Here is a 15,674-nt window from a genome sequence, read left to right on the forward strand (position 1 = left end):
TAGTGTTTTGTGGAAAGGGGTATGTGTGAGTGCGAGTTCTGAACCTGGGTACACAGCTGAGGAGATGGCTAAGCACAGTGTTGACAGCATAGCCTGATCTCTCCTTGCTGCTGCTAGCAAATGTAAGAGAGACACAAGGAAGAAACTGTTAAGCACAAAAGAGCCAGAAAGTGAAGATGTGGAAAATTCTCCTCTGGAGAGAACAGGAAGCGTGTGACTGGCCAAGCGTTTGCTCGAGCTGAGGTATGTGACCTGTGCGTCCACTCACCCCTTTCAGCAGAAGCCTGCGATGAAGATGGGGTTGTCTAGGGAACAGTCTGATTTTACAGCTTGGACCCCTATGACTTGCACAAGAGGCCAACAAGGCTCTTGAGAATCTCACACCCACAGAAACACTGCTGACCTGGACTGAAAGGCACAGAGGTGAAGGGAAGGCTGATTCTAAGGCCAGAGAACGCACGAGGGTGGGGCTGGCTCCCGTTTCAGAGCATGGGGTCATTCCAGCAGGCCCAGAGGAAAGAATCGCAGGCCACAGAGGATTCCCCTCAGGCCTTAAAACCAAATGAATTTTGCCCTGCTGGGCTTGAGACCTGATTGGGACTGGTGACCTCTTTTTTCCTTCCAAGTTGCCCTTTTGGAGTGGTAGTATCTATCCTAGGCCTGCCCACCATCGTATTCTGGTGGGAGGTAACTTGTTTTATAGGTTTACAGTGGCAAGCAGACCCCGTGGACCAACCGTGAGAGCTGGTTTGGGGAGGAATAGATGACAGAAACCCTGGAGGACCGGGGCAGGCAGGGTTGTCACAAAGGGGAGGAGTAGGGAGGTGACAGGGGCCTTACCTACAGTCACCGAGCTCCCTGGGCCTGTGGATACAAAGTGGTTTCGATTAGTGTGGAGCCTCCCAGGGCCTGCAGCAGGACGGCGTGGCCCTCCTTACACCACGAAGTGTAGATGGAGGGGCAGTCAGGCTCAGGGGCTGGGGGCTAAGCAGGCTGACCTTGGCATGCTTCCTGCTCAAATCTAAGTCATGTTCAGATGCAAAACTCACTGCTCCAGGAACAGGGTGAAACGGAATTATAAAAAGTACTTAGATGACCTGGCCGGGCGTAGTGGCTCATGCCTGTAATCCCAGCACTTTGGGAGGCTGAGGTGGGTGGATTGCTTGAGCCCAGCAGTTTGAGACCAGTCTGGGCAACATGGTGAAACCCCATCTCTACCCCCCAAAAAAAAAAAAAAAAAAATTAGCCAGGTTTGGTAGTGTGCACCTGTAGTCCCAGCTACTTAGGAGACTGACACACTAGAAATGCTTCAACCAGGGAGGTGGAGGTTGCAGTGAGCCAAGATCGCACCACTGTACTCCAGCCTGGACGACACAGTGAGACTCTGTCTCAAACAAAGAAACAAAAAAGTACTTAGGTGCCCTATTACCAGCCAACAAGTTGTAGAATCCCCTCCCCATCTCAGAGCCTGCAGGGAGCAACCAGGGCATCACTCCCCATGTTAAGAGGAAGCTCCCTGCCCCTCACTCTGGCCCCACTGACTCCAGTTGGGCACAAAATTCTAGTGACCAGGTATTGACTTTCCTAGATGAAGCAATCAGGTGGTGGGGGAGGCTGTGCCTGATGCCAGGAGACAGACTGGGGACAGTTAAAGGTAGCCTGCCAGGGAGGAGACAGAGAACCCGTCAACCCCCAACCCTGAGCCTCAACCACAGGCCCAGGTGGCCACTTTGGTGGCCTCCAGAGAAGGACAAGGCAGGGTCCCACACTCACTGGTGAAGAGTTGCTGGATTCGAGGAAAGCCCGTGCCAGGCCCACCCAGGAGGATGCTGACGACGATCCATGTGAGACCCACAGTGACGACTAGGGCCACAATGCGGACAGGGCCTGAAGGCAGGACAGACACAGGGCAGGCTCGCCTCAGACACGGTGAACTCCAGAATGACCCCACAGCCTTGCATGACTGGGTCTCCCCTGCTACTTGGAAAGAAGTCACCTTCCACCAGGCCTGAGAGGGAGAAGAGCTCCCTGACAGGGAGGAGGAAACTGAGTTCAAATCCTAAGGCTGCTGGCTTTGGTTCTCCCTGGCATGTCTGGGAGGGGGCCTTCCAGAACTCTCTGCTCAAGAAGGGCTCCAGCCTTCTTCAAGGAACCCCCTCAACTTCCTGCCCCTGCTTTCCTCCTGTTCTAAGAGAGAAGGGTCCCTATTCCCTTTTAAAAGCAGTCCCTTTACCTGCTGGGACTTGGGCTGCAAGCTCCCCGGCCTTCTCTGATTTCTTGTAATAGTGATCACTTTCTCTACCTTACTCTTTCTCCTGTATTTTCAACATCTCCAATGTGTAGGAAGAAAACACTCTTCTTCAAAACCACACCCCCCATCCTCTCTCCCTAACCTTCCTCTTCCCTGTCAACTGCCTGCCCCAAAGTCATCTATACTCACTCCATCATCTCACCTCCTACTCCCTACCACCCTACTCCAGCCTGGCCTGGCCTCCGCCACCCCACCAAATCAGCCTGTTGTCAAGGCTGCTGATTTTTGCGGTGTCACCACCGCTGGTCACCTGTCAGCACTGAACTTCCTTGGCCTCTCAGTAGGTTACCCATGTCCTCCTGATGGATTCACTTCTCTGTTGGCTTCCAGAACAGCACGCTCTCTGGACACTCCTCATTCTCCTTAGATTGTCTTCCTCTACCCTTCCCTTAAAAATTGGACTTTCTCAGGCTTCCGTCCCAGGCTGCCTTCTGGTCCCTACCTGTAGTGTCTTTTTACTTTTTATTTTTGAGACGGAGTCTCGCTCTTGTCACCCAGGCTGGAGTGCAATGGTGCAATCTCGGCTCACTGCAACCTCTGCCTCCTGGGTTCAAGCGATTCTCCTGCCTCAGTCTCACAAGTAGCTGGGATTACAGGTGCATGCCATCATACCTGGCTAATTTTTGTATTTTTAGTAGAGATGGGATTTCACCATGTTGGCCAGGCTGGTCTTTAACTTCTGATCTTAGGTGATCCACCCGCCTCGGCTTCCCAAAGTGTTGGGATTAAAGGTGTGAACCACCATGTCTGGCTGTGTCTTTTTATTTTTTTGAGACAGTCTCACTCTGTTGCCCAGGCTGGAGTGTGCAGTGGCACGATCTTGGCTCACTGCAACCTCAGCCTCCTGGGTAGCTGGGATTACAGGTACCTGCCACGATGCCCGGCTAATTTTTTTCTATTATTTAGTAGAGATGGGGATTCACCACGTTGGCCAGGCTGGTCTCGAACTCCTGACTTTAAGTGATCCACCCGCCTTGGACTCCCAAAGTGCTGGGATTACAGGCATGCGCTACTGTGCCTGGCCTGTAGTGGCTTTTTCGATGATGTCATCTACTCCCAGCTCTTTAATTAAACACCATGTGTCAATGACTTCCTATTTTCTAGTTCCAGCCCTGACCTCTCTTGAAACCACTCCCTGCCAGCTGGTTCCTCACTGGCCAGCTCCAGTTGGATATGTCCATAAAGCTGCCACCTTAGCAAGTCTGAAGTCCAGTTCCTGAGTTCTACTCTCTACCCTATCCCAATTTATCCCTCGCCAAGGATCTTCATCTTTGTCCAGGTGACAGCGGGGGTGTCATCGGGTTTACATAGAAGCCCACAGCCACTTTTGTCACTTCCCATATAAGACCATGACTCTCCACCTGGACTCCCCGAGTCTTCTGTCACCACTCATTTTCCAAAAAGCAGCTGGTCTGCTATCTGCGTTGGGAGATGCTGACTATACTAATCCTCATGTCACAGCTTGAGGAGCTAATGTCCTCAGAGGTGAAAGGATTTAGTTAAGGTCAAGGAATGAGTGTTTGTGCAGAGTCCCCAATTTCCAAAACCAAACCCAATGGTCCACCCGGGCGTCTCCAGACACAGATGTCGGGACCGTGGGCCTACAACCAGGTGCCCTTTTCAACTCCCTCCCGTTCGCTGTGGAAGCCACCCACCTGCCAACCTCATGTCCACTTCTCCCGCTGGGTTGGGACCGCCGGCAGGTGCACTGTTTGGGGGGAAAGCGGAAGAACAGGTTTGGGTGGGGGTCAGAGGCAAGCCTGTGCGGGACCCCCGCTGGGGGCGGGCGCGATCGGTGCTACGATATGTTCATCTAGCCGCCCGGCCAGGCAGGGCTCCTCGGAAACGGTGGGGGAAACCCTGCCTGGCCGGGAGGGGCTTCAGGAACCCGTTGGCTCACGATCTTGCCCACAGGAGCCTCCGGGGCTGGGACGTAGAAGTGGTTCTCCTGGGCTCGGGCCGTTCCTCCGGGCCTGGGGGCTGGCGATGCGGGCCGGGCCGGAGACTTCTCTGGCCGTGGGGAGACGTGAGCTCGGTCAGGAAGGTTCCCTGTCAGGACTGCCGACTCACTCCGCCCGGGAAAAGGAGGCCAAGGCGCTGCGCAGGGCGCCCAGGCAGGCTCGGCAATGGCGGCCAAGGGCGGGGCCACAGCCCGTCGGCCCCGCCCCCGCCCCTGGCAGCGACCGCGCCGTAGGTCTCCGCGCAGGCCTGTCTCCAGGCCCAACTCTACAGCTCGAGCCGGCCGCCGATGGGAGGGGCCTGAACCTGCCCCGCCCCTGGATCCTTCGCCGGCCCCACCTCTGTAGTACGTTCATGCTGAGCCTGCCCGCCGCCAAGTGGGAGGGGCCCGAGTCGGTACCGCCCCGGAAGTCTCCCCTCGGCCTCTGGGTTGGGAGAGAGCACTGCGTACTATGATTGGAGGGCTTGGTCTCTGCTTGCGACCTGAGATCAGGTGTAAGGCGTGGGAAGACGCAGTTCCATCTGGGGCAGAATTAGAACCTGTTCCAAAGTTGATCCATGCACCTTGTAAAGGCAAGGGAGGTACAGACGCGCATACAGGGAAGACCGCAGGATCCTGAGTGAGCTTCTGGGCTCGTCTGTTTTCTGTCCAGAAGCGCGTTCCTGCTGTCTCTCGTATTAGTTTATAATGAGATGGGGCGTTTGAAACGCTGTTTCGACATCCTTGAAAACTTTTGCTTGCTCCGCTTGCCTGATCTGTCATCCGTTCCCCACAGACCTGTTCAAGCTGTGGTGTTTACGCCACACCCCACCCTAAAAACGTTCCGGGTTCATTGGAGGAAGGAGTCTAGCGCTATAACCCGAGGCTTTCACAGCAAACCAGAATTTATTTTGAGGCCGCTCAGGTTCAGATTTCAAGCCACGTGACTTTCGCGTCCTACACAACTCTTATTTTCCCTTGAAAACAAATGAAATAAAAACGCAACTCTTATTTTCACTTGAAAACAAATGCGATGTCATGAATTCCCTAACAATAGGAAAAAAGAAGGCTCTGGAAAGAGCGGTTCTTGGCTTTCCCTGCGGCTCCAAACGGTGCCCGGCACCCAGCCAACTATGTGAACCTGGGATGGCCTTTCGCCTTTCCCCAATTCTGCCTGGCTGCCTGGCTCTCTCCCCTCTGCGTTTGCCCGTATGCTGCCCCCATACCCTTCCCGGGCTCCGTCTGTCCATCAGAACCCGGGTCAAGCTCCCGTCCCTTTTGCCCTTCGGCTGCCCCAAGTGTGCCCTGACCACCTACTGCTCTGGCATGGCCGGGGCCACCCTGACAGCTGATCCATCTGTCTGGAGGGGGCAGCAGCAGGGCCGAATGAGAACCACGGAAACCTCCCTGCCCCTTGACCCAACTTGAGGGAATCTCCTACCCTCAAGGAAACAGTGCAAAATATAGGGTAAGTTTGTACAGTCAGGGATGGCAGAGCCCTGATTAGAATCCAGCAGTTTCTATACTGGAGTATGCAACAGGGTCAAGGTAATCCCTTTTCAGCTGCCTGCTGCTGGGGCCAGGGCTTTGCGTTTGGGTTTTGTCATGGAATTTGACAGCTTCTCAAGTAATTATAGTACCGAATCTTGGTCTCCATGACCTCCTGGTGGGGGGGTAGTCAAAGAAGCGCCAGGTTACTCACACCCTTGAGCTGCCAGCCAGGCCCTGGGGGGCTGCCATGCCAGTGGTTCTTCAAGGACAATGTTTACATGTTGCTCAGAGCAGGCAATTATGAAAGGTTGTTTTAATGAGTCTCCCTGAGTGTCCAGAGACAACTCTTCCTTCTCTGGGGACACCACGTGGGTGATGGACCAGAGGCCTGGGATACAGTTCCAGGTCTTCCGTGCCTCCCCGGGCAGCCTTGCAAAAATCCCTTATTTTCTCTGGGATGGTTTTGATTCCTGTGGGGGTCTGGCCAGCATGGTAGGTAGAGCTCACGGTTTTCTCTCACCATCCAGGCCGAAGTCCTGGAGGACACTCACTGTCATCTGTTCTTCCAGGTCAGTCCTCATAGATCAGGGCAGCTTCAGCAGTTCTCAAATAGCAGATATCACAAAATGGGGATGGGCAATCCTGTAGCAGACATCTCTGCACTTACTGTTAGAAGGACACCCTGGGTATTTTTGAAGCCTTGTTCTGAAGAAGGAAAAATCCAAGGTATACACACACTTAAAGCCGGGAGTGGCACCTGCCGGGGAGAATGCATAAAAGATAGAAACAAAAACAGAGAGCTGAAGCTGAGGATGACACCCCCCCATGGGCTCCGAGGAAGGAGAACTGCCCAGACCCCAGGCACAATTAGCGCCTGAAGAATATCTTAATTTATAGTGTTATTACTCAGCTGTTTCCTTTATATAATCCTTTATATGTAATCATATATTAGTTTATAGAATTAGTGCCTGAAGTATAACTTACTGCTTACATATATCTAGCTTATATAATCATACTTAATACTTATATCTAGCATACTTAGTTCCATATAATCTTTCTATATAATCATTTGGCATTGTAGTCGGAGCTGTACTGACACATTCAGTGCTGATTTATAGAATCCTTCCACACAACCATATCGTAGTTTGTAGTAGGAGGAATGCCTAGAGCAGTCACAGAACACAAGCAGTACATGGGAAAACAGCCAGACCAGGACGAGAACCAAAGACCCAGGCGGTGGCGTCCCTGCCTGAAAGGGCAAACGCCGTATGGCAGGCTTGGAGCAAGAGCCTCTCCTCCTGATAAAGGAGTTGTAGCACCTTGCATCCAGTTCCTGTGGAAAGTCGGCCTCAGGCCTGAGATCCTGGAAGTAACCAAGGGAGAAGAACCCCCTTGGTGTGACCAGTCACGGCAGCTGTACACCCTGTCAGTCTTTTCTCACTTCTGTGCTGGCTCAAATCATCCTCCCATAAATATCTTAGAGAAGAGCACAAGTCTGTCAGCTCCCACTGCATTGGCTTACAGTATCCTTCTATTAGAAACCCCTTGAAGTCTCCAGCCTCCAGATAAGAAGTGTTGTGCATGACACCTGTTGCACACAGCCCACCTCCTTGCCTCGGTGACCTAATGCGGGTGGACCCCTTTTCTGTACACGACCCTCTACTACTGCCCACGGCATGGCCCCCTACTGCGCACGGCCCACCTCTCTGCCCAGGTGACATAATAGGATGGCCCCCTCGCTTGTGACTCACGTGATTATGTATGCCCTATCACTAAGCCTATAGATGATGACCTCACTTATGACCCTGCCCCCTGCTTGCACCTAATAAATACAGATGCTCTTGGGCATTCTGGGCCTCGCTGATCTCCGCTCACAGGTGGCATGGCCTCCAGAGTCCAGATGCTCTTCACCAGTTCATCAGTGTCCTGTCTCTTTACTTCTCAGATCCTGCACCTCAGCACAGCATAAAGGACACCCCACGACCCTGTGGGGCCCAACAGCCCTAGAGAAGCCTCCGCCAGAGACTGAGCTCTCCGAAAGGAGAGCACCTTTCATTGCCATGGCCAAGGGGATGGCAAGCCTCCTGAGGGCAAGTTACAGACACACCATGGGATAACCTCTATACAGAAAGGAGTGCTCCCAAATACTACTATATATTTATAGATGTACTTTTGTATTGGGGTAAGACATACATATATAACATAACATTTGCCATGCAAATCATTTTAAGTATATGATCCTGTGGCATCAGTTACATTCACAATGTTGTGCAAGCATCACTACTATCTTTGTGTGCGTGTCCATGTGTGTGTATTACTTTTATGGGCACGTATATATGTCCATAGAAATATAAAGAGTTCTTTTTAAAATTCTATCATCTATCTATCTATCTATCTATCTATCTACCTATTTTTTTGAAAGAGTCTCACTCTGTTGCCCAGGCTGGAGTGCAGTGGCACGATCTTGGCTCACTGCAACCCCTCCCTCCTGGGTTTAAGTGATTCTCATCCCTTGGCCTCCCGTGTAGCTGGAACTGCAGGGGCCTAATTTTTTTGTATTTTTAGTAGAGATGGGGTTTCACTATGTTGGCTAGGCTGATCTCGAACTCCTGACCTCCGGTGATCCACCTGCCTTGGCCTCCCAAAGTGCTAGGATTGCAGGCCTGAGCCACCATGCCCAGCAATCAATACATATTTCATTTCCACCAAGAGAGGAGCACTCCTGGCCTCAAATAATCCACGTGCCTTGGCCTCCCAAAGTGCTGGGATTACAAGCGTGAGTCACTGCACCTGGCCATTAACTGCCATGTCTCATTGGCTTCTAGTGTTTTTTTTTTTTTTTTTTTTTTTTTTTTTTGAGACAGGGTCTTGATCTGCTGCCTAGGCTAGGGTGCAATGGTGCGATCTCGGTTCACTGCAATTAATAGAAGCATCAATTAACAGTGACTGCTTGATACTTTTCAGCAGTGACTTGAGAAGGGCTCTGAATGAGCCACCTACACAGAACACAGAATATAAGATGTGCAAATATGGAGAATGCTTGTTGTGGGAACAGAAGACAGCTGTGGACAGAGAGGAGCACAGTCATCAGTGGCACGGAGTTCATGCTCAACAACTGGCAATAAGTGAGGCAACTACAGGCTGCTCAACTGGGGACTGCTGGGCAGCGCCTCCGAGGTGCAGCTCTGATCATCTGAGAAAGGGCAGCTAAGGTGGGCACAGTGAGTCACACCTGTAATCCTAGCACTTTGCAAGGCTGAGGCAGGACGATCGCTTCAAGCCAGGAACTTGAGACCAGCCTGGGCAACAAAGAGACCCTGTCTATAAAAAAGAAAAATACGAATAAATAAAGGCAGCTAGACTCCACAGCAGAAACCTGACCTGACACACAGCCATCCCTGAACTGCCATGTCTCATTTTTTTTTCTTTTTTGAAGAGAGGGTCTCACTCTGTTGCCCAGACTGGAGTGCAGTAGCGCAATCTCAGCTCACTGCAACCTCTGCCTCCCAGGCTTAAGCGATTCTCCTGCCTCAGGCTCATGAGTAGCTGGGATTATAGGTGCACGCCACTACTGCCAGGCTAATTTCTGTATTTTTAGTAGAGATGAGGTTTCACCATGTTGGCCAGGCTAGTCTTGAACTCCTGGCCTCAAATAATTCACGCGCCTTGGCCTCCCAAAGTGCTGGGATTACAGGCGTGAGTCACTGCACCTGGCATTAACTGCCATGTCTCATTGGCTTCCAGTGTCTTTTTTTTTTTTTTTTTTTTTTTTTGAGACAGGGTCTTGATCTGCTGCCTAGGCTGGAGTTCAATGGTGCGATCTCGGTTCACTGCAACCTCAGCCTCCTGGGTTCAAGCAATTCTCTTGCCTCAGCCTCCCAAGTAGCTGACATTACAGGTATGTGCCACCACGCCCAGCTAATTTTTTTGGTATTTTTGGTAGAGATGTGGTCTCTCCATAGTTGGTCAGGCTGGTCTCGAACTCCTGACCTCACATCATCTGCCTGCCTCAGCCTCCCAAAGTGCTGGGATTATAGGCGTGAGCCAGTGCGCCTGCCTGGCTCCTAGTGTCTTAATCCACATGTGCTAAAGTTGTTTAAGGTACAGCTAAAAGACCACCCAGGCTGGGCTTGGTGGCTCAGGCCTGTAATCCTAGCACTTTGGAAGGCCCAGGCAGGAGTATCACTTGAGTCCAGGAGTTAGAGACCAGCCTGGACAACATAGAGATACCTCATCTCTACCAAAAATACAAAAATTGGCAGCATGTGGTGCACACCTGTGGTCCCAGATACTTGGGAGGCTGAAGTGGGAAGATCACTTGAGCCCAGGAGGTCAAGGCTGCAGTGAGCTGTGATCAAACCACTGGCACTCCAGCCTGGGAAGCAGAGCAAGACCCTGTCTCAAAAAAATAAAATACGGGCTGGGTGCGGTGGCTCACGCCTGTAATCCCAGCACTTTGGGAGGCCGAGGCGGGCAGATTATGAAGTCAGGAGTTTGAGACCAGCCTGGCCAACATGGTGAAACCCCATCTCTACTAAAAATACAAAAATTAGCTGGTATGGTGGTGGGCACCTGTAATCCCAGCTAGTCAGGAGGCTGAGGCAGGAGAATCACTTGGACCCAGGAGGCAGAGGCTGCAGTGAGCCAAGATTGTGCCACTGCACTCCAGCCTGGGCAACAAGAGCAAGACTCCATGTTAAAAAAAAAAAAAAAATAGGCCGGGCGTGGTGGCTCATGCTTGTATTCCCAGCACTGGGAGGCTGAAGCAGGTGGATCACAAGGTCAGGAGTTTGAGACCATCCTGGCCAATATGGTGAAACCCCATCTCTACTAAAAATACAAAACTTAGCTGGGCGTGGTGGCGCACATCTGTTGTCCCAGCTGCTTGCGAGGCTGAGGCAGGTGAATTACTTGAGCCTGGGAAGCGGAGGTTGCAGTGAGCTGAGATCGCACCATTACACTCTAGCCTGGCGACAGAGCAAGACTGTCTCAAAAATAAATAAATAAATAAATAAATAAGAAATAATAAATATTGGTATTCCTGTAATCCCAGGACTTTGGTAGGCTGAGGCAGGCAGATCATGATGTCAAGAGATCGAGACCACCCCGGCCAACATGGTGAAACCCCATCTCTATTAAAAATACAAAAATTAGCTGGGTGTGGTGGCGCGCCTGTAGTCCCAGCCACTCGGGAGGCTGAGGCAGAATTGCTTGAACCTGGGAGGCGGAGGTTGCAGTGAGCCAAGGTCGCGCCACTGCACTCCAGCCCTGGTGACTGGCAACAGAGCAAGACTCTGTCTCAAAATAATAATAATAATAATAAATAATAAAAAAATAAAAATTATCCAAACCCAGCAAGCTTTTCATGGAAGATTCCCTCAGTGGGGTGTATCTGGCAAGAAAATTCCTTCAAGGATGCTGATAAATTTGGCTTTTTGAATGATGGTGCCTTGGGCTAGAAATCCAGCATTGGGCAAACTGCCATACAAGGTTGGGCAAAACCTAGTTATAAGAGCAAATTCTCGGGGCTTATTTCCTTGTGCCCAGCTAGACCCACCGAAAGGCATGAATCATAGTAAAGGTTAAAAAAAGCGCAGCTCTGCTGGGCGCGGTGGCTCACGCCTGTAATCCCAGCACTTTGGGAGGCCGAGGCGGGTGGATCACGAAGTCAAGGGATCGAGACCATCCTGGTCAACATGGTGAAAACCCGTCTCGACTAAAAATACAAAAAATTAGCTGGGCATGGTGGCGCGTGCCTGTAATCCCAGCTGCTGGGGAGGCTGAGGCAGGAGAATTGCCTGAACCCAGGAGGCGGAGGTTGCGGTGAGCCGAGATCGCGCCATTGCACTCCAGCCTGGGCAAAGAGAGCAAAACTCTGTCTCAAAAAAAAAAAAAAAAAAAAAAAAAGCGCAGCTCCACTAGGAAGACTAAAATGATGATGAGCTAACCTGAACAGTTAGGTCGTATAAGAAAGGTCTTGGAAGTTCCTTTTCTGATGTCCTCCAAGACATGGGTTCCACTTATATGCACCTTGTTCTTTCCTCAGACCTGGAGCTTCAGCCTGGAGTTGATCAGAAACATGGCTTCCTTGTCCTCAAGTCATTCTTGGGCTCCAGAGAGAAGGTGCTGGACCTTTGAACCAACAAGCAGGTTGCTGGTACCTTTGCCCTGAGAATACCCTGGTGGTACTTGTGGCTGCAGTCTTTACCCCGAGATAACTTTGCAATGAAATATGTCTTTTTTATTATTTTTGCATCGCTCTACCGTGTAGTGACTTTGGAAACAAAAGACATCATTCTATTTAGAGCATTCTGCTTTTAGCAGTGGAATTTCCATTTACAAAAAATAGTAATTCTGAATCACTGAAAATGTCAAATCCTAGAAAATGTAGCATTCCTATGCATGACGTTAACATTGTTCTCCAGCAGTTGTTAACCAAAGATCCATCTGTGGAATCAGATTTTCCCAAAATAGATGATTTTGATGTTAGTTCTGTTTACAAATAACTCCAAGTACAGTTTTTATATATGTTATTTTCACACTGAAAAGCAGTCAGATTTGCTTCAGCCTCAAAGAGCGTGTTTATGTAAAAATAAATGAGCACTGGCAGCGAGCAGGAAAGTGGTTAATTGCGAAAGCTTTTCTTTTTTCTTTTCTTTCTTTTGTTTTTTTTTTTGAAACATGGGAGTCTTGCTCTCTCACCCAGACTGGAGTGCAGCGGCATGATCTCAGCTCACTGCAACCTCGCCTCCTGGGTTCAAGCCATTCTCCTGCCTCAGACTCCTGAGTAGCTGGGATTACAGGCGCGCCACCACCATGCCCAGCTAATTTTTGTATTTTTAGTAGAGGCAGGGTCTCACCATGTTGACCAGGCTGGTCTTGAATTCCTGACTTCAAGTGATCCCGCCCGCCTCGGGCAGCCTTCTAAAGTGCTGGGATTATAGGCATGAACCAACGTGCCCGGCTAAAAGATAGATCTTGTCTCATTCTCTCACCAGAAAGCTCCTTGAGGCTGAACATCTGAAAAAAGAACCAAAATCAGAAAGACCCCAGACATTTGCTGTGTACAGTGCTATTCAGAATTGTTTGAAAAAAGTTTTCAATTTCCTTCTTAATTTCTTCGTTGACTTACTGGTCATTCAGAAGCATATTGTTTAAGCAAACATTTCCCATAAAGGTCAGGTAGTAAATATCCTCAGCTCTGTAGGCTGCACAAGTCTGTCATTACCACGGTCAGCCCTTCGTATCTGCAGGTTTCACATCCTCGGATTCAATCAATCTCAAATAGAAAATATTTGAAAAAAATCCAATAAAAAATAACAATGCTGGCTGGGTGCAGTGGCTCATGCTTGTAATCTCAGCACTTTGGAAGACCAATGAGGGCACATCACTTGAGGTCAGGAGTTCAAGACCAGCTCGGCCAACATGGTGAAACCCTGTCTCTACTAAAAATATAAAAATTAGCCGGGTGTGGTAGTGCATATTTATAATTCCAGTTTTTTAGGTGGCTGAGGCACGAGAATTGCTTGAACCTGGGAGGTGAAGGTTGCAGTGAGCACTGTACTCCAGCCTGGGCGACAGAGCTGGACTGTCTCAAAAAAAGAAAAAAAAAAAAGTGATACAGTGAAACAGCTATTTACATAGTATTTACATTGTATTAGGTACTATATGTTACCTAGAGATGATAAGATGATTTCTTCTTCTTTTTTTTTTTTTTAATAAAGATGGGGTTTCACCATGATGGCCAGGCTGGTCTTGAACTCCTGGCCTCAGGTGATCCACCCACCTCGGCCTCCCAAAGTGCTAGGATTACAGGCATAAGCCACCGCGCCCGGCCAAGATGATTTCAAGTATATGAGAGGGACGGGTGTGGTGGCTGTCATCTGTAATCCTGCACTTTGGGAGGCTGAGGCAGGAGGGTTGCTTCAGCTCAGGAGTTCAAGACCAGCCTTGGCAACATGGCAAGATCCCATCTCTATAAAACTAAATAAATAAATAAAAATTTTTAAGTGTACAGGAGGGGCCAGGTGCGGTGGCTCATGCTTATAATCCCAGCACTTTGGGAGGTCGAGGCGGGTGGATCACGAGGTCAGGAGTTCAAAACCAGCCTGGCCAACATAGTGAAATCTTGTCTCTACTAAAAATACAAAAAATTAGCTGGGCATAGTGGGCTGTGCCTGTAATCCCAGCTACTCGGGAGGCTGAGGCAGGAGAATCGCTTGAACCTGGGAGATGGAAGTTACAGTGAGCCAAGACCGTAGCACTGCACTCCAGCCTGGGCGACAGAGAGAGACTCCGACTGAAAAAAAAAAGTATACGGGAGGACATGCATAGGTTATATGTGTGCCATTTTATATCAGAGACTTGGGCATCTATGGATTTTGGTATGGATTTTGGTACCCCTGGGGGTCCTGGAACCAGTCAACTCTGCCACTGCAGACAATATGTAAGCAAATGGGTGTGGTTGGGTTCCCATAAAACTGTTTACAAACAGCCAATGTCTACTTAGATGAACTGCACTTTGACCTCTTTAGCTCGTTATCCTGTCTTGCATTTCAGATTGTTCCATCTAGTACTGAGTTTCTTCTGCTTGAGGCACACACTTTTTGGTGAGAAAATGCTGGTGGCAAATTCTCTGCTTTTATTTGCCCTTCACCATCATACTTGAACGAGATATATATATATATATATTTGAGTCTCACTCTGTTGCCCAGGCTGGAGTGCAGTAGTGTGATCTCGGCTCACTGCAACCTCTGCCTCCCAGGTTCAAGCAATTCCCCTGCCTCAGCCTCCCGAGTAGCTGGTATTATAGGCACCTGCCACCAAGCCTGGCTAATTTTTTTGTATTTTTAGTAAAGATGGGGTTTCACCATGTTGGCCAGATTGGTCTCAAATTCCTGATCTCAGGCAATCTGTGTGCCTCAGCCTCCCAAAGTGCTGGGATTACAGGCATGAGCCACTGTGCCTGGCCAAAAAAATATTTTTATTAAGAGCAGAATTGTAGATTGGCAGTTATTCCCCTTCAGTGCACTGAAAATATCTTTTCAGTGTTTCTTGACTTCCACTGCTGCAGTTTGGAAGTTGGTTATCAATCCACCTCTCACTTTTTGGAGATAATCTGGCCACTTTCTCTGTTCTTGGTTTTCTATCATTTTCACTATTATATTTCTAGTCATTGGTTTCTTTTTATTTATTCTGCTTGGGATTAGTAATCCTCTGGAATCAGTGAGTTAGTATCTTTTGCTAAATCTGGAAAATTGCCAACCAGTATATCTTATTTATTTATTTTTTTGAGACGGAGTCTTGCTCTGTTGCCCAGCCTAGAGTGCAGCGGTGTGATCTCAGCTCACTACAACCTCTGCCTCCCAGGTTCAAGTGATTCTCCTACCTCAGCCTCCTGAGTAGCTGGGATTATAGGCTTGTGCCACCACACCCAGCTAATTTTTGTATTTTTAGTAGAGATGGGGTTTCACCATGTTGGCCAGGCTGGTCTCGAACTCCTGACCTCAAGTGATCCTCCTGACTTTGCCTCCCAAAGTGCTGGGATTAGAGGTGTAAGCCACAACGCCTAGCCAGCAACCATTATATTTTCAAGTTTTGCCTCTGTCTCTTTCTCTCTTCTCTTTCTGTGAAACCAGTTAAATGCACCTTCTCATTCTCCTTGCGGCTTCTTCCTCTGTCTTCAGTGTCTTCCGTGAACTTGTCTCTCTGGGTTGTATTCTGAGTACGTTCCTTTGAGCCAGTTTTTGGTTCCCGCATTCTCTCTTTGAGGTTTCGTAATTTGCCACTAAACCAGTCCATCTACTTTTAAACTTACAAGCTCATATTTTACATTTTTTTTGAGACAGGGTCTCATTGTGTCACTCAGGCTGGAGTGTAGTGGCTCGATCTTGGCTCACTGCAACCTCTGCCTCCTGGGCTCAAGCTATCCTC

At 49.5% G+C, this 15,674-nt stretch overlaps 1 protein-coding gene across 3 annotated transcripts in view; it reads right to left on the bottom strand.

The window, feature by feature from the left end:
- FAM3A (FAM3 metabolism regulating signaling molecule A) overlaps positions 1-4,534 on the bottom strand; it is an 8,916-nt gene extending 4,382 nt beyond the window's left edge. The window contains exons 1-3 of one of the 3 annotated variants that reach the window (XM_032265312.1): positions 3,967-4,534; positions 1,774-1,887; positions 841-864 (exon numbers count right to left, since the gene is read on the bottom strand). In XM_032265312.1, the coding sequence (XP_032121203.1) occupies positions 841-864; positions 1,774-1,887; positions 3,967-3,979 (151 nt within the window). In that variant the 5' untranslated portion in view covers positions 3,980-4,534. Of the gene's footprint in view, positions 1-840; positions 865-1,773; positions 1,888-3,966 lie in introns of those variants that run through there. The other 2 variants (XM_032265311.1, XM_032265313.1) reach the window with 2 other exon arrangements.
- Positions 4,535-15,674: the final 11,140 nt, after the last annotated feature.

The sequence above is a fragment of the Sapajus apella genome, unplaced genomic scaffold (genome assembly GCF_009761245.1).
Source record: "Sapajus apella isolate SASKATOON/1434 unplaced genomic scaffold, GSC_monkey_1.0 scaffold149, whole genome shotgun sequence".
Classification (NCBI taxonomy): domain Eukaryota; kingdom Metazoa; phylum Chordata; class Mammalia; order Primates; family Cebidae; genus Sapajus; species Sapajus apella.